This window comes from Anas acuta, chromosome 3 (assembly GCF_963932015.1).
Source record: "Anas acuta chromosome 3, bAnaAcu1.1, whole genome shotgun sequence".
NCBI classification, from domain to species: Eukaryota; Metazoa; Chordata; class Aves; order Anseriformes; family Anatidae; genus Anas; species Anas acuta.
In genome coordinates, this window is record NC_088981.1 from 55,639,527 (window position 1) to 55,665,878 (window position 26,352).

At 40.0% G+C, this 26,352-nt stretch overlaps 3 protein-coding genes across 3 annotated transcripts in view; 1 reads left to right on the forward strand and 2 right to left on the reverse strand.

Moving 5' to 3' along the window:
* The window catches only part of PEX3 (peroxisomal biogenesis factor 3), a 20,997-nt gene extending 4,995 nt beyond the window's left edge, over positions 1-16,002 (reverse strand). Inside the window, exons 1-8 of the mRNA XM_068677223.1 lie at positions 15,732-16,002; positions 9,800-9,931; positions 8,371-8,452; positions 4,047-4,090; positions 2,518-2,642; positions 734-800; positions 580-634; positions 165-321 (exon numbers count right to left, since the gene is read on the reverse strand). Of these exons, the coding sequence (XP_068533324.1) occupies positions 165-321; positions 580-634; positions 734-800; positions 2,518-2,642; positions 4,047-4,090; positions 8,371-8,452; positions 9,800-9,931; positions 15,732-16,002 (933 nt within the window). The remainder of the gene's footprint in view (positions 1-164; positions 322-579; positions 635-733; positions 801-2,517; positions 2,643-4,046; positions 4,091-8,370; positions 8,453-9,799; positions 9,932-15,731) is intronic.
* Positions 1-26,352, reverse strand: part of LTV1 (LTV1 ribosome biogenesis factor) — a 350,847-nt gene that overhangs the window by 163,722 nt on the left and 160,773 nt on the right. The gene's annotated exons all lie outside the window — the stretch shown is intronic.
* Positions 15,888-25,923, forward strand: ADAT2 (adenosine deaminase tRNA specific 2). The gene is made up of 6 exons (XM_068677224.1): positions 15,888-16,021; positions 16,116-16,220; positions 23,259-23,409; positions 23,961-24,067; positions 25,594-25,666; positions 25,776-25,923. Exons 1-6 carry the CDS (start codon positions 15,971-15,973, stop codon positions 25,814-25,816), a joined length of 528 nt encoding a protein of 175 aa, XP_068533325.1. The 5' UTR covers positions 15,888-15,970; the 3' UTR covers positions 25,817-25,923.

Genomic DNA, 26,352 nt, shown 5'->3' on the forward strand with positions numbered 1-26,352 from the left:
ATCGAGTCTGAAGAAGGTGAGAGATAAGGACACTTCACTTACAAAGGAGGAGGCACGATCATTTATCAAAGATACAGTTACCATGGTGCATCTGGAGGACTGTTATGCACCCCTCCCTCTTCAAAATAAACAAACAAAGGCAGATGAAAAACTGAAGTAAGTACCTGGGTAGCCAAGGGGTTTTCTTCATCTGGCATCAGATAATGACATAAGGGAGAATAAGGTGCACTCTGATCTGAATCTTTATGTTCCACTACTTTCCTGATTTCTTTAAGTTTCTGTTCCAGCTCCAGAAGGGAAAGGGCATGCTTAAGGGAAATACTGGAAAGAAAAAAGTGTTAATTTTGCAGCCAACATTGTAATGATGCATTGTTTATCTGCTGATAATACGCTCACAAATAACAGGACCCCAGTCTGCTAAGTTGGTTTGCAATGTCAGGCTCACAGCCTGCCAAAATCTTTGTCTGAATAAAGTCTGTGGTGCCTTCCTTGGTTTTGATTCTAATACAACTCATTGTTTTGGGAACTGTCATCACAGTAAAGATGAAAAGCTAATCACAGAAAAATACGGACTCTTACCTTCCAAAAACTTTATGCACAGCTTGTTTAACAATAGTTATTAACTCAGTCAGTCCTAGAACAAGAAAAGTGTCAGAATTATTCTAATGTTTCACTCAAATTTATAAAAAATGTAGCATTTTGTAAGTGTAGTGGTTTATAATAAGCACCATACCGTCTCCTAAAAGGTGCTGAATACTTGATAAATATTGCTGCTGAACTTCAGGGGGAGCTAGCGGAGTCTGTGGGGAAAAAAAAAGTTCTGTGACACATCAACAGTAGACAACAACACAAAACCTGCTTCAAACAGGTTGCAAACACCTTCCTTAATATTTTAATACCATGTAGCAGATGGATTCCCCCATTATCAATGCAGCTCTAGAAAACAACTATATTTGGTTTCCCTGCTAAAGAGAGGTTCCTTCTTAATCACACTAGTTTCCAAACAGAATAAGGTGATTAAAAATTTATTCAAATAAAAATTGAGAAAGAAGACATCAAAAATAGATCGTGACTTCCCTGTAGTCTTTCAGTTTGCTGTGGCCATACTTCCAACCACATGTGAATCATCACAGTCAGACACGTAATGGCTAAGCACTTGCCCATCCACCTACCAACTGTCATTATACTCAGACAGACCGCAAGGAATAGCAAGACACTTTTCTGAAGATCCAAATATGCACTTACAGGCTGTCATATTTGAATTGGGAGACAAGAGTCCCAAAGCATATCCTCTCTCACCAGTTGGAGGCTGTAGCTTCTGATTCTCCCTTCCTGCCATCAACCTACAGATCTTTTGAATACTATGGCATTGCTCGCTTCCATGCTATAGACATCTCTTCCATTTTGGTATCACGGAACAATCTTTACAATCTTCTTTCACTTTTCATTTACATAGGAAAATTTCTTAAAAAATTGTATTGCAAATAGAATGAGACTCTCCACCATGCTAAAAATTAAACCTGGTGGAATAGGATATTTAAGCTCAACCCTAACCAAAGCCATAGGTATCTCCTGACAGAACAGGAGCTTTCAGGAACTGAGAGAGGATCCTCATTTGCTCCAGGAGAGTGTCTCAGAGTTGATCCTGTGAACCCATTCCTCTACTGGAAAAGTTGCAGAAAGGAAACATTTCTACTCCAGATCCTCTTGACTAAAAAAGTTTTTTGGACTTTGCAAAATGAAACACGACCTCCATCATCTCTGGCCTCCCTAATGAAAGCTTTTCTAAACCCTCAGACCTGCCTTCACATGCTGCTTTTCCTTGACTCTCAGCAAGAGATATCACAGAGGGGCATATGACAACTAATTAAGATTTACACCCATTATTTTCAGGTGATCTGTTCAACAATTTACAACTTACTCTGCATATTTACTTACTCTAGGATTTACTGTTATTGAGCAACAGATACAACATGTAAGCAAAACCTCTTCTACCTCGCTTGGCCTCATCAAGAAACATTTAGGTAAATGACCTTTTGCAGTTTAAAAATAGTAAAAATTTCTAAGACAATGCTTTTCTTTAACTCTAGAAAAAAATTAACTGTGGGAATTAATGTACAAGCTATGAAGAGCTAAGCATTTATACATACTTGCTTACGTATCTTGGGTCATTCATACAGTATTACTGTTTCAAAAATGACTAATGAAAGCAAAAATTATTTTAGTTTGGTGTTCAGATATGAAGAAGCCTTCTTTAAGCAATACAAATACAGACAAAAAGGTATTATTTGATATTGCAACAGTATCACCAAATCTTTTTTGTCAGCAACAGTATCACCAAATCATCCAAATTTAGAAACTGTAACAACTTATCAATATACCTTACTATCAGCAGTGCTTTCACATCTTCCACTCTTAGAAAACTGTTTCATTCAAGCTATGCCCTTTTTATCTAAATAATTCTTTCACCTCCAAGAATGTGCAATTTCAACTTTTGAAATAAAACAAGAAACTTACTGTGCCATTCTTGCAGACCGCAGCATTATCTAGGTAGATGTAACCACCAATAATATTTAACTGGACTCGCAAAAGAACTACTAGCATACAGGTGCTGTACACCGCTACAATACTTCTTGTGAAACCTTGAAAAGAGACAAAAAAAATACTTCAAAGTCAATGAAAAAAGTCAAGAGGAAGAGTACTCTCCAAGACTCAAGAAGTGCTAATGATTCTTAAATACATAGCAATTTCTCCTATTGGTTGTCATAACATGTATTTTCATACCATGCCCCAAATGCTCATGAGTCTAATATGTACAGGAGCTACAGCTAAAGTGTTCCATTTAAATCCAAGAATCGTAGAATATCCCAAGCTGGAAAGGACTCACACGGATTATCTAGTTCAGCTCCTGTCTCCACACAGACCACCCAAAAATCAGACTGTGTGTGAGAGCATTGTCCAAACACTTCTTGAACACTGTCAGGTTTGCTGCCATGACCTGGGGGCTTCCTGGGGAGCCTGTTCCAGTGCCCCAAAGTCCTATGTTAATATAATTTAGCATATTACACAAGTTATTTTGGGAAAAACAAAAAAACAAACAAAACAAAAAAACACGCTGTACAAGTTGCTCCAGAAGGTGCATCATGTAACAGTGCTGCCAAATCCTCCTTCGTCATAAGGCCACGAAATACACATAGTATGTTAGTCCTCATCATGCAGTCAAGACACAGAAGGCACAACAGCAGTTTCAGAGAAAGAAAAATGTTACCTAAGGCAGAAGCAGATAATATTTACATAAAGGAAATGAAAATGAGCATCAGCTACCAGCCACCAGGTAGCAGAGGATGTGGGGAAGTGACAAATAAATTTGGATGAGTGCTGATTATCAAAGACACAGGGAAAAACGAACCAGATCAAAAGCAAGATCTATAGAGGTGTTGTGACAAGGAGAAGCAAAACTCTAAGGAAGCAAAGAAAACCAGAGAGGCAGTGGTGGTGGTGGGGATAACAAATGGCACTAAGGAAACAGAAGTAGTGAACAAAAAAAATAAAAGCATCTCAGTAATGTTTCACTACGTAATTATCTGACTTCACTGTTATTGCTTCCCTTCCACTGCTTTCACCAGCCAGTACATAAAATGATGAATGATAGGGTTCATAACCACCACAGCAGTGGTTATCTCAAACAGGCTCAAAAAGAGAATATCACTGGCCATATAATGGCTGGTCTGTGTTTCTGAGAGGTGTGATTTTTCTGTGGTGGTACAGAAAGCCTGCACAAAGTTTTGTTGAGCAGGATAACATGAGAGCCAATAAGATTCTTCAAGGTGTTTTTTGAGCATCTGATTTCCCTGGGGGATATGGAAAAAAATCCTTAATGAGGAGCTTTGGCAGAGCATGGAGTTTGCTATGTAGTATGCTACATTATCTTCATATCTACTGAAAGGACAACTCACTGTAGTGTGAAGTGCGCATTTTAAAGGGTACAAAAGATTTTAAAATTTATATTAGATATTATGTAGATGTAATCTTTTATTTTCACTTACTTATTATCTTTAAATCCTCCCATATTTCTAACTTGTTTGCTGGCCTGTGGGAAAAATAAATGCAAATATTAGCCATTGTATATTTTACTTGGAAATTAATAAACATATAAAATAAAACTGCAGTGCTCTAAGGCAAGTTCATTTAACTATTATAATTATTCACATCAGATTACACCTACATTGATCTGCCTCATTCAAGAAAACAGTACATAAACTATGCATTACAAAGTCACAGGAAAAATTTTCATGTATCAACGTGTAAGTATAATGTTTTTTGATGCCAATGACATACAGTTATATTGCCAATTTTGAGTTCCTACACTAAGCAGTTAGAAAAAGCCCACTGATGGTACAAAGCAGTAAGTCTTTTCTGGGGCCTTGATCCTGGGTATATTTAACACAAACCTCAGCTCAGTAAGTATGCCCAGGTAATCTACTTGTGCATAAGCAGCACAGGATCAGAATTTCTATCCTACCTTCTTACAGGATATACCATTCCCTGTCTTTCTATTAAAGTTCAGATTTGATAATCTAAAAACAAATAGATCATGACCATCTGTGGAAAAGGAGCCTTGCACCACCGACATAAATTGTTTGTTCTTTTCTTCTCTTGAAAAACATCTACCTTTTTGACCTGACTGATTCCTAAGACTACATATATTCTGCAGTCAGAAAGCAAGACTGCAGATTGTACAGAATTAAAGAATATCTTGAGTTGGAAGGGATTCACAGGGATCATTGAGTCCAGCTCCTAGCTCCACACAGGACCACCCAAAAAGCAAACCCTATGGCTGAGAGCGTTGTCCAAATGTTTTGCTGTGACCACTGCCCTGGGGAGCCTGTCCCAGCGCCCGACCACCCTCTGGGTGCAGACCCTTTCCCTAACCCCCAGCCTGACCCTCCCCTGTCCCAGCTCCATGCCGTTTCCTCGGGTCCTGTCGCTGTCCCCAGAGAGTAGAGCTCAGCGCCTGCCCCTCTGCTCCCCTCCTGAGGGAGCTGCAGGCCGCCATGAGGCCTCCCCTCAGCCTGCTCTGTGTGGGCTGAGCAAACCAAGGGCCCTCAGCTGCTCCTCATGTCTTGCCCTCTAGACCCTCCACTATCTTTGTAGCCCTCCCTTGGAGGCTCTCTCATAGTTTTATGACCTTGTTGTCTTTTCATGCCCAAACCTGCACACAGCACTCGAGGTGAGGCCACACCAGCGCAGAGCAGAGCAGGACAACCCCTTCCCTCGACCAGCCAGCCGTGCTGTGCTCAGTGCACCCAAGGACATGGTTGTGCCTTTTGGCTGCCAGGGCACACTGCTGGGTCGTGTTCAACTTGATGTCAACCAGAACCCCCGGATCCCTTTCTGTGGGGCTGCTCTCCAGCCTCTTGTCCCCTACTCTGTGTGTATAAAGACATCTGAACCACCTAAGTTACTTAAAACTACTAACCAGACGCAATTTTAACAATACAGCAGCAGTAGCAGAGGTAAGAGCAAGCTAACCATCCAAGAAATGTAATCAACCATTGCCTCCTGTTAAGCACTGTTAGTAAAGAATGGCTACTGTATCTCTATTGTGGAGGAAACAATTTCTGAAAGTAATTTAGGGAAACATTTGGTAATTTCTTGGGATCAGAAGCAGTATTTAAATATTTAGCACAGATGGTTCAGAATAGCCTGTGCTTATATTTTACAGTAACATAATTTATTAAAAGAACACACTTTTCATTAGAAATCATTTCTCCTTACAGGCCCAGTTAACCACGAAGGAATGTTTTTATCTTTCTGAAACAAACACATTCACTTTGGCACTAGTTTGCCCATTATATCACTTACATAAACAATTAATTTTTAAACTCATTGCTATCAAATAATGCAAATGAACAGGTATTATAAACTATTAAACCTATTAAAGCACTATTAAACTCCAGAAAGCAGAGAGAGATTAAAAAAAGATAGCTAGAAGAGATACAAGAAGGATCCATAGCACATACAAGGACAGTTTACACACCTTACATTATGCAAAGTCAACAGTTTTAAAAGCCGTTCAAAAGCCAAACAAAGAGTTAAAAAAAAAAAAAAAAAACAAAAAAGAAGATACAGTAATACTTCTGTAGGTGAAACACATGACAGGACTCAAAACTACACCTTTTGCTTATAAGTGGTAAGTTTCCCATGCCAATTGAAGCAAGACAAAGAAGCCAATACGTCAACATCAGCCAACTACATTTCCAACCATCATGTTAAAACATAGAGCTCATGCTTACAAAGTGTCTCCTCACAACATAAAGCAACAACCAGGTAACAGCTTAATATTGTGAGCATTAAGCCTAACAATGGAAATGGATATTTTAGTCTTCATTTGCTGCAACTTACTAATACTCAGCTGCTACTCAACTTTTATTTCACATTTCTTTATTTGGAAAACCATTATCAGCTACAGAAGCAAGGCAGAAACTAATGCAAAACTAAACTAGAGGTTTGGAACAAAGTTTAGTGTTGAATAAGTGGGAGATAGGTAACACTTGCAGGACTACAGCAGCAACTGCTTCACCTGATCTCACTCAATCACATTGCTTTAAGAAGAGGAGGACAGACAGAGCAAGAACATCAGTGGTCTTGTGTGGTGCTTCCTGTTTAAAAGTTTCTTTGGAAGACTGACAATGTCCAACCTAACCCTAGCCGTACCAAATTACTAAAGCAATGTAAAAAGGATTTAAATTTAAGAACTGAAAAGAATTCAAGATAAAGCAGTTGATTTAAGGAAGAACATAGTAACATAATAAGATCTTCTCATAGATAATATAACAAAGAGACTATCTTCAGAGACATTAAGAAAGATAAAACTCCCCATCTACCCTTTTATATATTGACCAACACTGGAAGGGAACCCTTTGATTCATCTTCTGAAATCAAAGTGGAAAGAAAACAAATCTATACCTTCATGTGCAACACAAGAAAGCTCCTTGAAAGACTGACTTTAAAGCAAATTCTGAAGCCTTGTTTCATTCAAACTCTTTACCCTTTCAGATCAAAAAGGGTAAGCATCTATTTAAAACTTTCTAAGTGTAAGTCAAAAAAAGGAAGCATTAAGACACAAACTCTACTCTAAAATAGACTCTAAATGGATGCCCATGCTTACGGAATACTCATGACCTCAGCTGCATGTATTATTGGAATTCAGAAATATGTCACTGTACCTGTAAGCTGCTCCAACTAGTCAAACAAGTCAGAGATACCAGATATATTTTGATAAAAGAACGTATGCTACAAAAAATAAACTAAGCCATTACTTGTCTTTACCATGGAACAATGGACTACAAGCATTTGTAGAATATTTTGTTGTACAGTCCAGAAGACAAATTTGATCATCCACATTTCTTGTTCATTCAGCTTATTTTTTTATTAAGTAAAATTCTTATTTTGGCAAACATATTAAATGTTCCATAGAAGCTAACTTTTTTTCCAATTTCTTGCTGTTTGGGATAAATAATCCTCAATTACAGTAGCCAGTTCTCAGATCCACTATTACAAAAACATAACGTAAGCTATAACTCCTATTTTAAATGTCACATTCTGTTGTATTATAAGAGATTTTTTTGAATGAAAAAAGACAATGATAGGACAGGTAATTTATTAAATGCCGGACAGATTAAGTTAAAGCTATATAAATAAGTTAGTGGGAGGTAAACTGGAAAGACAGTCTTGAGTGAGTCATAAACCCTGTGTTAACTTCCTACATAACACTTCTACTCCTTGCTAAATGCCAAGCAGTTTTTAAGGTATGCTATTATGCATTTTATGTATTTAAAAAATATGCCATTTGTTCTTGCAGTTATAATGAGAATAAAGGTGTTTTCTGACAGGGAGACATTTGTCTTAAGTTATGACATGCCCCTTTTGCTTCTTATAGCTCACTTCCATTTGTAAACTCATTTTGGATACTTTCCACTACCATTCAACATGTCTGACCTTGATGAGATTACATAAACATTTTTACAAACGCAACAACAACTTGGTCAAGATACAGTTTAAGAGAAGACTAGATACTTTAAGTACTTTATCTATCCTAAACAAACTCAACAAAAACCATGGCTCCCATTGCAGCATCTTAAAGTAACAATTATTTTCAGTAATGTTTGTAGAATGCCAGCCATACCTGTCAAACTGTATCTAACAAGACACAAAATATTTATGTGGTAATTTCAAAATACTTTAAGTGATTCAGTGGGACACAAGAACAAAATGCTTCACTCTCTCTGCATTATAAATATATAATTTGAAATAAAAAAAATCTTGTGATCCAAACAAGTTATATTTAACACAATGAAACAGTCTTACCTATTTTTAAGAAGAGATGTGAGACTTTCAGAATTTAATTGATGCATTAAGGTATCCCTCAGTGTTGGGAGCATTGACAGCACTGTTATTAAATAAAAAAATACAGAAAAACAAACCAAAATCTGTCAACATAAAAAAAAAAATCATAAATCCATACCCCGCTCTCTCTCAATAGCTGCTACAGTGTTGGTCCTATTTGCTCAACATGCAAAGCTGGGAGGACAAGCAACACAGGAAATCCTGGAAGTACTCAGAAGTACAATTACCTGCTTGCCTCATGATTTTGGGCACAAATGCCTTTACGTGGCTACATAGCTTTTCCTAGCCTGTCTGCAGATATGTGCTTACATCCTGCAGGTCTGCATACACATGCCTTCAACTCTGCTGAAGAAGAACTGGTGAAAATCTATACTGCTGCGTTTCTCCAAATGGGAAGAAAAAAATTGATTTTTTTATATTTTTTATTATTATTATTTTTTTTTTTTTTTACAAGAAAACATGAGAAAGATCTGTTTTAAACAAAGGAAAGCTGGTGGGATAAAGTCCTTGACTTTCAGAAGATTCAAGGTCTTATCTGCTATTGATTGTACAGTGGGAACAGAAAACAGTAAATAAGCATGCAGGTAACATAATAAATACTATGAACAAAATATGAAAAATCTTGACAAGAATGCATGCTACCAGACAGTATGTACTTTGCACAAAGAATGGCAAAGAAAAACTTAGTCCTTGCAGGAAAATCAATCCCAACACTACCAAATGGAAAACATGAAAATAAAATACAAATTGGTCAGGGTAAACAAGGGACACAGAATCCATTTGCAGCCACTTGAGAAGCCATTACAAATTTCAACAGAAGAAAATGCTGCCCAATTTGTTTTATAGAAATACAAGCCATTCAAAACTATTTGTAAGAATGACAGGGATTTTTTTTTTTTTTTAATTCTACCCATTACCTCTCAACAATCCAAAGACAAACACTACAATAAAATGACTTTTCATTTTTGCTCCCCATATACTGAGGTACCTTTTAACTGTTCAAATGTAGGGAATTACTGGACTGATATGCTTCTTATTTGTAAATAAAAGTTACCCACAAAGATCTGTGTAGCTTACTACCAATTTACTATAGTGAATAAGGTAATTAATTAATTGTGCTGTAACTTCACACCTTATACTATGTGCAGTTTAGGGCAATATAACAAGGATCTTTAACTGAGAAAAACTATAGCCTCAAGCTAAGGGTTGACATGACCCCCCAAAATCTCTTCAATCCTCTGTTCTTCAGATTCAGGAAGATGCTGTAAGACTATATTTATGTACTAGTATTTAATTATGATTTTGAATTCTTATTCATTGCTGTCTATATGTAGTATAAATCCCCAAATAATTCCAGCTATCAAGAACAGTAACTATTTCCGTGTCTTACCTGTCATATTGCACGTCCTCTGATTACTTTCAAAATGATACTGCCTTCGTGCTTGGGCGATGTATTCAGCTGCCTCTCGTTCTTGGATTTCTCTGATTTTCTTCTGTCCATATTTTCCCAGTAAATAGACTCCTGCAGAGAGATTTTCAGATTACAAGCTGCTTTCAAAACGTGAGCAAAGGCCCCCTTCAGCCCTTTTCACTGGTTTTAAGCCATAAGGGTGAGTGTTCTTGAGGGAGATAAGTGGGTCTTGAGTATTTCAATGGTAATTAGCAAAGGTAATAATCAGAAATAGCATTTACAAAATGAAGTAAAATGTACAGAGTCTTTAATCAGTAAAAGAAACATTTTTAAGAGATACGTTGCCTTTCAAACAATTGAAGGGACTGAAGAAAATATGAAGAGAAAGGCGTAGGGCAACAGAAACAAGGAACAGGAAAGAAAATCAAATGCACAAGCCTGGAAAAGGATGAAAAGAAAAGTTTTTCTTTCAAGATATCTTTCTAAAATCAACAGCAGAAGTTAAAGATAAAACTCAATCTTAAAATTCATGTAAGAAAAACATTTCAGGTCCAAACAGAGGAAGTATTGGTCTGTAATGTGTGCATAGGAAGAACCTTGGCTAGCTAGCAGGGCCTGAGCGTAGCCCTCTTACTTCTTACATCTTACTTCTTACCATGCCTGCTTCCTACTCTCCAGCTCCATTCTTTTCCAACCCTTGAGGACCTAATCCCCCTACCTCACCCTCACTATGAACCCCCACAAAGACTCACCAAAAATATTTGCTCTTCACTTCCTCCCCTCCCAACACACAACCCTTTGAAGGCTCCCCCAGCCGCGCTTCCCACACCTCTGGGGGTTCGCAGGCATCCCCAGCCTGCCCACAGCCCTCTTCTCATCCTTCCTCATCTCCGCTTCCCTTTCTGAGCCATCCCTCGAGGTGCTGCTAGGCCTCTTGCGCTTCCTATCAGCGCCTTTGCCCACTGCAGAGAGAGTGGGGAGAAAAAGGGAAGAGCAAACAAGCAGAAAAGGCCACTGTACAAGTTGGGGAGCAATCCCCTAAATATTGACATCCCTCCACAGCGTTGATAATGCTACACAGAAGAAACCTGAGTATCAAATTGAGTCTTTTTGTCCACCAAGCACTTTCAGGAGTCATAAACAGTCTGAAGCCCACTTTTCTAGATCCAACATTATTATCCAACATTATTATCTGAATGAAGGAGGCTTGTAACACTTACTGAACCCTGGGAGTTGTAGAACTATTTTTACAACCCCATCCACAAAAACTAACACCACCACCCCCGATTTTGAGTTCAGCTACATTTTTAGATCATTAAAACCTTTCAATATGTTCGCCAGAACTATCACCAGTATTTCAGGAGCCTTGTCAGCTCTGTGCCCTAATATTTACGGTCACAAAAAAAATAAATTTGGTAATTCGTATCAGTAGTATGCTTCCTAATACACTGCAAACCAGATCAGTTCAAAACAACTGCAATCACTTTCATTTATTTCCCCAAAGCCTCAAAAATAAGAAGTGGAAATCAGTCCCTCCTGCCTCAACCTTTCAGCAGACTGACCACTTGTCAGAAGCGGAAGATTTGCCCCATTAGACACAAACTTCAATGTTACGGCTCCATAGACATTAAGTGCAATTTTACCCCTGGAAACTGCTAACCAAAACGAGACTTCAAAACTAACAATTATTTTTCTCCAAAGAATAATCCATTCCTGACAAGAATGTGTATCTCGGACACGACCTTCAGCGTACCGAGTTTATTTTTTGCGGCTTACTGAACCAGCAACAATTAGTTTTTTTTTTAGTATAAGCAAAGCTTTTCAAAACAATATTATCCCAATCATTTCTTTCCAACCTCATTTTTCCCAATGCATCCAGACAAAACCATTCATCCAAAAAACAACATTTGCTTCATTTTTCCACCCCAAATAAATAATTTCACTCAATTTTTTTTGGCAGAAAGGTTACACAGGTATATATATAAAAAAAAAAAGGCTCTTCTTGCATGTATGCAGGGCACAGGCAGTCATGAGACCATACGAAGCAAAACAACTCAAGAAGAATCATGTGCATGCCCTAGAGAGATAGGCTGGAGCAGTACCTTTATAATTAAGATTGAGACAGCTAATTGCTTAACAGCTGATTGTTGAAGTGGTGTGAGTGTTCTGCACTACCAACCGCTGCGTCTCACCAGGGTCCAAAGTTGCATTAGCAGCCGCCCAGGTTTAACAAGGAGTTTCCAGAAAAAAACACACCACTCTGTTCGAGTGATGCAACACCAGATATCGGCAGCTGCATTTCTCTCCTCCTGCCCAGAGCGAAGTGGTAACTTTGACCCATCATTAATCGATATCACGCACTCCTGTTTCATCTTTGAGAACACAACGCGTTAGAAGCCAGCCAAGGGAAAAGTTGCATCATGCACCCAGCTTAAGGAAAAAAGTAGAAAGAAAAATGCATGTGAGCAGCAAACTGAGTCTGTTACTAACTGCATGGCTTGGAAGGGCTCTCCTCAGTGCCCCTGAGCAGCTGGGAGGACTTGACACAGCGCTTGGGAAATTCCAGCCCTGACAAGGGATGCCTGCACAGGGGTCACTCTTGCCTGCACTCAGTAGCAGAGCCAGCCTGGAGTCTGTGTGTGTGTTCATGTTTTGCTGTAGAACTGCTGTGTGTATCCGTATGGGTATACAGAACCGTAATTCAGAAGACTAGAAAATAATAAAGACTTAGAAGTCCAGGCTGAATGCACTACATGACGATACCATCGCTTAGAGTTGGAAGCAGGACCAGAGGAAGCCATGTCCTAAGATCTGCCATAAAGTCAACATCAGCTAATGTGATGGTAAGAAACTAAACTGACGTGCTGAAAATCTCTGTTAAGAACAGAGGAAACACCAATTTTTTACAACAGATAAGGTATCTCAATTGTACTCTCAGCAGGGGATGGGAGGTCAGCAAAAAGTATCAGCAGCAACACTTTACTGGTGCCTGATTAGCTACATAGTTGTGTAGATAGAAATTCTTGTAGTACCTTTCCCCTATGTCCCAAACAGAACCAGGAGTAAAGAAAATTGAGCAATGATGAGACTGCGCAAAGGCTAATTTCTATGTAAATCTTTTTTTCTTCTTCATGTATGAACTACACACACAACTACAGTCCCAGCATTTCTGAACCACACATGGTTTGGAAAATACAAACAAGGATTACAGCAGCTGGCATCGATGAATTCAGGTACAGGAGCTTCAGTAAGGATCTGCAACTACACTTCACATTGCTCTCAAATTGATCTACAAAGTGAAACGCATTTACATTTGTATTGGCTGTCCTACACCACATGAATATCTGGGGCCTACAATGCCCATCTCCTTGAGAAGCGACACTGTGATTCTCCTCTCAGCAGCGAACTGAGATAATTATCACTGCTGCATAGTTAATCCCCATCCAAACATAAGTAACGGAAGCAGCTTACAAAATCCACCAGCTCTCACATGTTCATGCCAGTGGCCTCAAACAGGTGGGATCTCTCTTACATCGCAGAAATTATGACTTTCTCCCTCAGCCCTTTCCTTTCTTCACAGGTGGGATGGAAAGGTGAGCAGAAGAGAAGAACCAGTAACTGCGAGGCACCAAGTTTCAGGAAATCTCCTTCCAACCATGTGCTAACTTTACTCTCACTACCATATCTCCCTCCTCTTCCCTCTCCCCCCCCCAAGAATTTCATTATTTAGAAATCAAAACGCACAGAAGCCTGGATCCTTCCTGAACATCAACAGCTCCCGAAGTTGTCATTTGCTCTTTTCTTCGAGCAGACCATGCATCAACGGATATACAATCATCTCATTATGGTTAAAGATTATATATAAAATAGGAAAGCACCAAAGCCTTACTCTGTTGGCACCAGTGACTTCTACCAAAACCCACGTAATGCCCTTTCACTCGCTCACAAGCCAACACAACTGCCTTGGGCAAGCAGGCAGGCATCTGAACTGAAATGCTCCTTCTGCAAGCTGAAGGTTGCAACAGATGAAATTGAGTAACAGCTCATTCACCACTGAAATCAGAACCATGCATTTTGAACACGCTGAACTTGCTCTTCTAAGGCAACAAGGATTTAACCAGTGAATCATTTTGTAGTATCCATGTTAATTTGCCTTCAGTGCTGGGCACTGAAATATAAGCCACTTTAAATCTACCCATCCATCAAGAACAAGTAAATCTATCACATCCTCGGAACTCAAGACACGCTAACTCTCTCTCTTCTTTAAATAATGTTTCTGAATCCTGAACACTAGACCTTTACCTGCTGGAAGAGATTCAAGTATGTTCTTGCTAAAACAACAAACCCCTGCAGAATGGGTCTAAGATCTTCGCAAAGTTGAGGTCTTCTTAATCAAAGGGAAAATTACACACAGTTCACTTGCTTTTCCATCAGTTTGAGCTCTTATCTCATGGGTTTTGCATCAGATTTTTCTGTTTATGAAGATATGAGTGTTGGGAGTCACAGAAATTACATTAAGAGCAACAGCCACTGATAATGCGCACGGAATTTGTAAGCAGAGGCAAAGGTACCAACCAACTCAGATGTTTGTTATCCTTCAGTAATGCAATACTGATAAAACATTGTACCGGTAATAATGTAGGGATTCTCCTGTGTTGTCTAATGAATAATTAAATATGCACATCAACCTCTGAACACTTGCCAGTTAAAGACTTAAAATCATTAAGCTTGCGATGTCCCATTTTCTTTTGTTACATCCCCCTTCCCAGAAACTGCAACTACAGCTCTTAAGAAAAATACATCAGAGATATGTAGCATCCACTCTCTGACATTTTATCAGCAGACTATTAGGTTGCTTTTCTCACATCATTCAGCCAGTTTGGAATATTCTGTCTTTAAATAAAAGCAATCAGGTAAAGTTGCATTCTACTTTTCAGCATTAAGCAGTACTTTTTGGAGAATCAGTCGTGGATTCTGGGGTTCTCGTTCATTAGCAGTGACATAACTCCTGGAGTTATATTAAGGTCAGATCCATAACTAACATTCAGATGGCCAAAGCACTCGTGATTCAGCTGCAAAGCAAGCGTAGCATTCTGCAGTAAACCCCTCCATCTCCCTAGCTGCCTTAAAATATTATGGTGCAAGTTGCAGCTGATGGCAGCTAACGATGTCCTCCTGCTTGTGGTTGCTCCAATTTGCTACAGAGTCCCAAATTTTTACTTTTCAGTGTACTTCATGCAGTCAGCAGCACGTCAGTGCCACTTGTACCAAACCGTACCTGAACAGCATCTATCGTAAGCAAAAAGCTGCAAGCCCAGGGACACTAGGATGGTTCCCACGCTGGCAGAAGGCCATTTATGTGTGATGAATTTTGGATTTCTGGCTATCAGGACTACCAAGCCCCATGATATCTGCTTTCCCATCCAGACCAGGACTACTCGTGCTTCTCCTAGCCCCCTTTGCCCACCTGGCAGTCGCACACGGGTGGTTAAGGGGTGAGGGCACAGCCTCCAGGTTACAGCCTGGCACATCACGGTGTACCTGCAAGCAGGGTGGCTCAGGAGCCGGCAAACATCACTTTCTGCTCTACTCGTAGAGCCAGAAAGCCTGCAGGAGAAGGGGCAGAGCTGCTCGAGGGCTGCTTTCAGCACCCACCAGCTAGCCTGGGACCCAAGGAATTCGTGCTAGGAGGATGAGGAGGCCACAAGAGACGAGGGGAGCCAGCAGTACACCCAGACACCTCCCCGGGAGCCCTCACCTCAGGCAGAAGCTGAGAGCCGAGATGTGCTGTTGAGACACTTCAGCCCCCGATATTTAACCCCCGGGCACCCCTCCAAACCCCATGCCGACCCGGGAAGGCTCCCTGGGTTTTGTTTTTTTTTCCTCCCCCCACGCAGGGCAAACCCCTCACCGCCCAGGAAGGTGCCGAGGACGAGGCATTTCTTCTTGTGGCGCTTGAGGAAGCTCCAGAGGGAGCGGAGCATCCTGCCCACCCGGCTCGGCTCGGATCGGCTCAGCCCGGCCGCCCCTCGCCTCCCCACGGCGGCGGAAGGGGAGGAGGCGGCGGCGGTGGCGGCGGCCCCGGCTCCGCCCGCGGTGCCTTCGCCGGGCGTCCCCCGGAAAACGGCGCCGTGCTCCGCCGGGGCCGCCATGGAGGACGAGGCGACGCGGCTCGCCTTCATGCAGCGGGCCCTCGACGTGGTCGGTGCCGGGGGACACCGGGGGGGCGGCCGGGATCCGTGTGCTCCTTGCTCCCCCCCCCGGCTCACCCCCGCCGTTTGTGTCCCCCCCGCAGGCCCGAGGAGCTCTGGAGGTCGGGGAGGTGCCCGTGGGCTGCCTGCTGGTGTACGAGGGCCAGGTGCTGGGGGAGGGCAGGAACGAGGTGAACGAGACCAAGAATGTGAGTGAGGGGCTGGGGGTCCCCGGGGAGGCTGGGGAGGGTCGGGGGGAGGAGGCGGCGTCGTTATCTGCCTCCCTTCGTGCCCCTCCTGGCAGCCGAGGGCTGCTGCTGCACTGCCTGGTGCCCTCGCCACGGAGAAGTTGTTCCCGATGCCGTGTGACACCATAAGGGCATGTCATGAAATGTGAACCGAAAATCCAGCTCTCTTGCTCTTCTAGGAAAGCTCCCATGCAGCCAGAGGGATCGTTTCGGATGAATAAAGAAGACGAGGAGCTGGGAAGTGGTGTGCGGTTGTGGAGTGCGTAGGCTCGCAAAACCTGATGGGTCATTTCCACACTTCTTCTGTTCACAAAAGCATTACCTTTAGATTTTTAGACCTGATACTCGCAGTTTTAGCCGTAAAGTCAGGTCTTACACATGCCGGCAGACCCATTAAACTCAGCAAGGATTTTGTGCAGCTGGAAGATCTGTATACATGGATCTGACTGCAAGATCTGGCTGAAATTTATATTCAATGTCTCTAATCTCAAAATGTGATAAAAGGTGAAAATAAGTCTCGTAGGTTCAAAAATATACGAGTAAAGATGAACCATTATACTAATTGTAATAAGACGTTCATAACGTATTAAAACAATTTTGTTACAACTCCAGAAAGTTCGGTGGCATAGAAGACGGGTATTTCAAATTATATCCATGCAAACACCAGAGGAAAGCAGATACTTCTTGGGAGAAGTCTGCCAGAGATACTAATGCTGTGTACAAATTGTGTGATAGTAGATGGTCAGAACATAACTGGTGAGGCTGATAATAAAATCATAATCAATTTAAATCACAATTGATTTAAAATGTTAGGGAAGTTTTCCGCCTTTTTTATATTAGCATCAGGTTTGCTTGAATGTACGTACATAAATCCAAGTGGCTTGATTTCAAAATTTCCAGCTGCATTTTGGAAACAGTACACTGTTAGTATCTTTGAAAGCCAAGTCAGTTTTAAGTTTCTGTTTAGCTCAAGTTGCAATTCTTTTGTCACTTAATTCTCATAAACATTTACATTGTAGTGACAGGAAACACTGCATATGCTCACTGCATCCAAATTTCCGACCATGCAGTTAATGGCTCCACACAGTGTGAAAGAAATTGTGAGCTCCAAAGAAGCACTTACTGGGACATGTGGGAAAGTGTTTTCAGTTTTCTCCTAAGGACTTCTGGCATTGTTTAGGAACAATCCTGGAGAGGAAGGAAAAAAACAAAACAAAAAAAAAAAAAAAACAACTCTGGAACCACTGAGACAGTTCCAGCAGACATCAGAAATTTGTCAAGTTCCACTTTAAATCTAATTTTTTTGCCTCATCTCATATTGGAGAACTTCTCCAGAACATCATTCCTTAGATGGCTAGAAAACATCTGATTTCCAGTTTAAACTTAAGACCCATTTATGTCTGTTGTCCTGCCAGCATCGTCCTTTGTTTTACATAGCTTGGATGTATTTAAAGTCACAACCCTTCTCAGCTTTTGTTTTCCCCAAGGCTCTCAGAAGACAAGCTCTCTTTTTGTGTTCATTCTAATTCTTCTGTACATCCAGGCCAGTTTTGATTCATCTTTCTTGAATTCAGTTAACCAGAACTGTATGTTGTATTCCAGATGGACTTTCTCTTGCGCCTTGTTTGATAGCAGTAATACTTCCACTCTCCCTGGAAGTAAGTCTGCTCCTCTTTTTTGGAGCTGCCTTTGTCTTTAGTGCCATTTTGTTATACTTAGTATTTTGCTTTCTCCCCACTCCTGCCTTTAAGATCATCCAATTCTTGAGTGATACTCTGACCCTGTCTCTTCTGATGATGTCTTCATCACATGTTGCTAGCTATTTCATCTTGGTGTTTATCCAGTAAATGCCACTGTCCCAGCTGAAAATGTTTATAATCAAAATGTTTATATCAAAATAATCTTTGAGCATTATTACTGATAAATTCCCTCTGTGCAAAAATTTCCCCTCTTGGTGCAACTTCTCTTCTTTGCTTGCCCACCCTAGATTTTTCATACTGTGCTGTTTTCCCCAGACTGACAATACTTACTTGCCTTCTGCTATGCCAGATACTTTGTTGAAGCCCAGAGAGTAGAGATTGGTATTTCTTTTGCCTATAAAATACATTTGTCAGAGAAAGTTACTAGTTTAATTTAGTGCCAACTAATGGATGTATATCCATGTTGTATTGTATTTTATTTCCCTTTTACAGACTATTCCTCATATTACACCCAAAGGTTGTTGCATTGGCTGTTCTGCTGTTGAGAGCAGCCTGGATCTGCTGGTGTCAGAATAGTTTGTCCTTCCTATTTTTTGTTGCAGTGACTCTGCTCTGACAGGTTTCAGTGATGTGATACTCTCCTTGATGTATTAAAAGCATTGCTATGGGACTGGCAGCCACTTGCACAAGTTCTTTGGTATTTCTGTGATGGATATGATCAACTTGTTTTTTGCCCCTACTCTGTGCCTCAAGTATTTTCAGTGTTTTTAAGGTCTCAGTTCTGTATCTCACAGTAACTTCTGTACCCTTATTCTGCCTTTTCACCCCATTCTCAGTATCATCCTTACTGAAGAACCAAAATATTAATTTGCTTTTGGAGTAGCGTTATATATAAGTCTCATGTCAAGGTCACTGTAGTAGCTCTAACCTTTTCACATGTTTTATCTCAAGACATTTTTACTATTTACATAATTTATATTACGTGGTCGACTTTTGGTGATTCTTACTTTAGCCTTTGCTTGCTGACATCCAAAATGTAGATTCATGATGGCATTCTTCATTCCTAGAAAACTTTTTTCACGTTTGAAAAAACAGTCATTTATCCGGTTAGGTCTGCAGTCCTTCCCTACATCTTTGCCCTTGCTCAGGAATCAGATTACCGCTAAGCTTTGGGTGAGATAAATTCCCTGTCTTCTCCTTCTGTAAGTCCCTGCATCTTCTGATGTAACTGACTGGCATTAGGTGCAGGTAGTATCTTCTGTATTCCTTCATCCAGTTCCTAAACTGCTTGTTTTGTCAAAAGTTGCTGAAAGCTTTCAGATTTTTTTCAGTCTGTTTCTTGTCACCTTGCATACTTTGTTGCTGCCCTGCGTGTCCATAGCAGAACACACTAACCTTAGAGATACTGCTTCTTACTCAGTGGGAGTGATTTTCAAAACTACTGATCATCGTCATATTCTTCTGGAAAAAAGTTGATACTGGAAGACAGGAGTTTACATACAGCTCTGTTTCTTTATTTTATTTATTTATTTATTTATTTTAGGAGCATGGCTGTGGCGTCAGCATTTCAAAAATAGTTAGGCATGTCACTACTTGTATTCATTGGGCAATAGTGCAACAAATGTCTGTGTAAGGCGCTCGTTTTCAACAGCCTGGCGATAGTTCTCCAGCCTGTGCCAGTTCTGTGTTCCCTCTGGCAGCTCCCACATCTGTTTGCTTGTTTGCAGTCTCGCCTCAGACCAACCTGAAAATTTTCTTCCTTATAATGTGTATGACCCCTCCCAACTAGAGCTTTTTTTTTTTTTTTTGGCATCTTTATTTCCATGTGTGTTGCAATCATATGTTTCCCACTGAAATGTTCTTTCTTCTAGGTCATTTGTTGATACATGCAGGCTTCTCATCTTTGTTATCTCCTCTTGGGTCATTGTAGCATATGTCTTTGCCCACAGCATCTTGCATGTACAGTACGTGATAATTGGAAATTAAGTATTGTTTGCACTCAAATTACTAATGAGGCCGCAGGACAATATAGAAATTGGAGCTTTGGCCCCCTTTGTTCTTACTTGTTAATGCTTGTCTGAGTTCCAGAAGGTAAAGTTTTCAGGGCGCTGATGATATCTTTATTTCTCTGTAAAGACATTTGTACAGTTTGGGGTACTATTTTAATAATGTCAAGGCTTTTTCCCTGGTGACATCAGCTTCTCATTCCTCCTTGGAACACCATTTGCCACTCTATAAGTTTTCTTTTCCCCTTTCTACTTTTACCTGCTTTTGTCGTCTTGGCTTTACAGTAACATAAAAGAGTGGGCAAATTAAAAAATTATAGGGCTTATAGAACACGGTGAACTGAGTCAGTGACTCAGATGAAAATCATTTTTTTTCATGTGTTATTTTATACACAGCATGTCAGTAAAATGAGTATCTAGACACAGCTCAATATAAATTAAAACCATAAGACAGACCTAGAAGGCCATTTTTTTCCACCCCCATGTCTTGTCTTTAAGAGTGACCTTTAGCAGATGCTTAGGGGAGAAGCTCAAGAAACAAGAAAAGCCTAGTGTACAGTCTTCCCTTGCATATCCTTTCCACTTCTGGAAGTGAATAACTTCAGGACTTCCAGAGCCCAAGACTGCGTCTGGATCATTGCTTCTGATAGCTGTCTGTGCACATATCCTCCATGAATTTGTCTAAACCTTTTCTGAACTCTTTTATGTTGTTGGCTTCCATGGCATCCTGTGGGAATGAGTTCCTCAATTTAATTACGAGCTTTGTGAAGGAGTACTTCCTTGTGTTTGTTTTAAATTTGCTGCCTGATAATTTCATTGGGTGCCCACTTGTTAGGGGAATTAATAGATCAAAATTTACTGTGTTTTTTCCACATTTTTCATTATTTTTATAAACCTCTACCATAGTTGTCTCTACTTGGAAAACGAATGGTGCCATCTGGTGAGTTAAGAGACATAGTCCCGTTAGTCTCTGTACGGAGGCTGTCCTGTAACTTTGACCACCTTTTTTTTCACCCTGTGGTGAATCTGTTCTGGCGCTCCCATAACTCGATGAGGTGAGGACAGCAAAACACTATGCATCTCTGAAGTTGTGGCTGTACCAGGAGCTACTAATATTTTTTATTATGGTAGTGTGATAATCTTTTCTGTGTCTCTCTTTTCTGTTACCACAGAAGCTGGCATGACTTACACTGACTGCGTGGCTCTTCTTCATTTGTGCTCCCAAGATGAGCAGAGGCCTAAAAGCCACTTCGTTTACTCACTGTACAAAGCAGTGTTGTAGGTTGGAGTCACGCTGTGCTCTGGTAACGAGGGCTGATTGTTTGTATTTTTTGAATTCCTGCTCAAAAGTTGAAAAGCCACTATGCTGTTTATGTCTCTTTGATTTGAGGGGCACAGAACTAGAATAGCCTCAACTTATACTTTTGAGTTACGGTAGCTGTAGTAGTTCTGAGGGATCGTTCTGCAGGAGGGCATTGCGTCTGGTGTCTCCATAGTGTGTCTGCGCTGAGACTTCAGCTAATGTGGTCTCATTTATTCAACAAGGGAACCTTCATGACAGCATTTCACTAGTAGGTCTGGAGGAATCATGTCTGCATATTGATTCAGATCCATGTTTTCATTCCTAGGGGGCTCATTACTATGTTAGCTGAAATTGCAAGTGCGCTCCTGGAATAAATTTCTTGTCTGCTTACCAGGCTTTGGTTTGTGTCTCAGAGAAGGCAAACTCGTCCTTTCAGCTGAAGCTATGCTGAAAAGATGCACTCAGAGCATACCTAATGCACTCCAGCTGTCCATGGGAATATACTCCATGCGACTAAACTGGAGCTAGTCCAGTGTGAACTCCCTTGAATTGGTGTCAAGTCCTCAGCACTGTTCTGCTCTGTGGATACGCTCTTGCTGTTAATGTAGGCGCAGGCAACATAGATCTCTGTAGGAGTTTTAAAACATTTTTAAACAATATTAAACTTACCATTAACTTATTTACACGTGAGTCCTTTGCCATATAGCATACAGCAACTTGCAGTTATCACCACTTATCTTTGCAGTACTGAAACTAACCCAAATTCATGTATTGAGAGGAAGTTATCTAAGATCACACAACGACATATGTAGCAGGAGTAGAATTTGTATTGCTGAAGTCTTAATCTAGCTCCTGGATCAGAAACATCCCTTTTCCCAAGAAGATTAAAAAGAAGAAAAATACAGTCTTCGTTTAAATACGTATCAGGCTGTGTAACCAGAGACTCCTTGCATAGCTAGTACTTTGTCATGTTTTTACTGTAACATCTGATCGGCAAAACACGCTGCTGCAGCCATTACAGAGCAGTACTGGGAGAACACAGATGGTGCTGGGGCTCTCTGCAATTAAATTCAGCACTTCTATTGTGTTCACATTTTTGTGCCATACCCATTGCTATGACCTCTGTGCTGCTTACCACTCAGTCATCTTGGATTGAAAAAAGAGAAATCAATATCCTTGTAATCAGGCATGTGCTGCAGTCCCTGCCTGTTAGATGAGACTTGCTGTGTACGTATGTATTCCTGACCAGTGTTAAACCTCATGCAAACGGAAAGTGCTGTGCCTACCAGAGCAGGCCAACAAATTCCAGAAATGCACTGAAATTATTAATTTATAATTTATTATATGGTAATAAATTATTACCATATATTCAGTTCTGTGCATGCACACTAAAATTGTCAGAGGGAAAGGTACCAGCTGAGAGCAGTTTCTTACTGTTGCCAGAGAAATTCACCTGATCTGCATCCTTGGTCTTGGAAGCAAGCTGTGGGCTGGATGAGTTGTTCTAGTGTTTTTTTTGTGTCCCATGATCTGCAAATAGAGCTTTTCTTACGCTGGCTTGATAGAGGAGAATTTCCAAGCAGGCTTCTCTCTCTATGAACAGGTAGAAGAAAGAACAGGTTTGAGCTTGTGGATCTTGTGTATGCTGCGTATGAGACTGAAGTTAAATGTATTCTTCCTTGGGTTGAGTATTTCTTCTGCAGTTTGGGCTGCACAGAATTGGAAATGTTTTCTCATAAAATCTCTTCCGCAACTTGAAGAGCGAAGTGGTGTGCTAACATGAGCCTTCTCAAGAAAACCTTGTGTTATTTCTTCAACAGAAGTGAAAATAATCGCACTACTAATAAATTAGACATCAGCTATTGTGCTTTTGACTTGAACGAATAATTTTATGGCACTGTATTCTGTTTCCATTGTGTCTGTATAAGTGAGAAGTTCCAAGCTGTGAATCAATACAAACTTTAAGAAAATGTTTATTTTTATGTCCTAGCCTACTCGACATGCAGAAATGGTGGCAATTGATCAGGTCCTGGACTGGTGCCAGCAAAACAATAAAAATCATGAGGAAGTGTTTTCAAACTCAGTGTTGTACGTAACCGTGGAGCCCTGCATCATGTGTGCGGCTGCAGTGCGCTTGATGAGTATCCTTTAATGGTTCTCATGCTGGGAAACCACACGTCCAAATGTCAGTCGTTTGGTATTGAGCCTACAGAGAGGGGCTTGACACTGTCAGGCAAAGCCAACAAGGTTACCATCTTACTGCTTGAGAGTCTGTGCCATCCTCCATTTACTGCACGGTAAGTAAGGAGAGATTCAAGAACAAAAGAGCAGTTTCGACAAACAATGATTTCTCTTAGGGATATAAAAATATGCTTTAGATAGAAATATCTGTTATTACATAAAATCAGCTAGTCCCAGTTCAGTGTTCAGTTCTGAACAGTATAAGAGGTAGTAAAACAAGGTTTTGTATGCCTCTGTTTTGGGATTCATGCTTCTGAGGAATGTTGTGGATTTTCAGCAGTGCATCTTAGACTATTCAGAAATAAGTTCTGATTTTAGGAGGGAGGAATTACAGTGCAGACTAATTTAGTTTGAAAAGTACAAGCACATTTGAGTGAAATTTAATGACTACTTTAATCAGGCTACTTTACTTCCTGCTTGGTTTTCACTTAATACCTTAACTCATTCACATAAATTCCACGGGTCGTATATGGCTGTCAAAACGAGCGATTTGGAGGCTGTGGCTCAGTTTTGAGCATCTCATCTGATGATATGGTAGACACAGGAGAACCATTTGAAGTAAGCTATAAAACGTTTTCCTTTGTTTTCAGCTAGGGTACTATGCCTAGCTTAGGGTACTCTGCTTTGAGAATGTTATGGAGCAGTTTAAGGGGTTTCAGGTGAAAGACGATAAGATGTCAAGGAAACTTGACTTAACAAGAGAACTATAAGTCCTTAAAGAAAAGAAAATTGAGGGAAAGCCTGGTAATCATAAATTATTTAAAAGGATGCATCAAAGAGGGGAGGAAAGAATTATACTCATGGTACAAGGTAAAGAATAAGTATATCTAAAAGATGAGCAGTACTCAGAACAGTAACAGCTACAGAAGGAGACAAGGGAAAAATTGTTTTAAGCTGTAGAATATATAAACATATAATCAATAAAGATCAGGTAACAGCAATTTACTAGGTTATTTTTTTTAGCTGAGCCACTGGAAGTGATTGTATTCGTGCTCTTGGTTTATTCATACATGAGGTGAAATGTGTTACCTTAGATTGACTTCATACAGTTCAAATCCCAAAATAAATATGGACTGCAAAAGTGGCAGAGGTTTAGGTATCAGGAAGTTTTTCTGAACCATAAGGATACTGAAGTATTGAAATGGAGTGAGGAGAAAGAGACATCTTTGTCATTTAAGATTAGGGTTCTTAGAATTTTTTTCTGCACTTAACATTTATGATTTAATGAATGTAAAAGGTAATACATTTCAGCATTGTAAATAAACACTAAAGGCTCTAGGTTCAGAAAGAATTTAAGTCAGCAAGACAATACCGTTTGGCAGTCTTCTGCTAACATATTAAGTAAGCATCTTTCTGGCAGGGTGTTTGTGAGACCATCATCTGAATTAATTAGTATTGTCCATACTGCAGGAGCGTTCATTTGCTCACATTGGCACGTGGTATTTAATTTTTCTATATGTTCAGAGGAAAGAAAGGAGAAGATTTATGATAACTACAGATCCTTCATTTGTTTCTTTAGGCAGCTGCAATGGGATGTATAGGTGTAATGAATTCCTTTCTGTTGCGGATGGGGATTTCCTTTAGTGTTAGTGACATTTAAATGCTTTGTCATCAGTGTTCATGGATGGGAAAAATATTTTGGAAGGACCAAAAAGGTCTAAGAGGAACTATTAGAAATAAAAAATGGTGTGTGAAAGAATGTTTTCCGGTAATTTCCACAAATACCCAAACGTACATCTCTTACATTTCCAAGTGCTTGCCAAGTATATGGTGTAAGTTGAAAATGCATGGAAGTAACTTAAGTAATATTTTTATGCACTAATTTGTAATAGAGTTTTATCTAACTTTTAAGTTACTAGGGAAATGGCTTATTCTGCTGAGCCTCAACATTGTATTTTTAAAATACATTAGGTATTCTGCCTGGAAAGATGATTTTCTGACCCCCAAATAGTTAAAGGCACATGTTAAGTTAGCGGAATAGACAGTACAGTTGTTTACAATTACTCTATACTTAAGGCATTATTTTGAAGCATGGACTATGTTATTTTCAGATGCACTCATAAACATTATTCTAATTTGAACAGTGCATGTCTGGCTATTATGCCAAAGAAGCAGTGGAACTGTTAAAAGCTTTCTACAGACAAGAAAATCCTAATGGTAGGTTTCACATTAATGGATCTATTTTGTTCCCAACTTAAATGCTGGCACTCATATTTTGCAATTCACTTCTGATGTTTTTTTCTCCCTTTCTGTTTCTTCATGGTAGCACCAAAATCAAAAGTACGGAAAAAAGATCGTCGTAAGTAGGCCTACGCTGATGTGAAACAGAAGTTTACAAAAACATTATATGCAAAGGTTTCTTCAGCATCCTTCTTTTTCAGAATGTATGGTCAAATTAAACTATGTTAAATATGTTCTATGTGGTGTTTTTACTAATAAGATACTACCTGTTCCTGCGTCTCTGCCCATGTCTGTGATTTCTTGTTAATATATATTACCAAGCAGAACAATAAGTGACTGTTCTGAGGTGAGGGGAAGATTTATGGTTCAGGTTGAGATATTTACAGCCAGATGGATCCACTAAAATGAAGCCATTCTGTACAGCACATTCTAGGATATTTTCATCTGTCTGGAGAAGCATCTTGCTTTTCAATAGCAAATGTTTGCTTAGGCAGGTACGTAAATCTCTCGGAAGCTTACATTTGTAAGGCCTTCACAGTTCTGGTGCATATGTTTAATCAAAAGACTCTAAGGCACTGTATGGTCCTTGAAGATTTGAGATAAGACTGTTGTAACAGTTCTTCATTGTTGTTTACACCCCCTCTAGCGTACACCAAAATTTC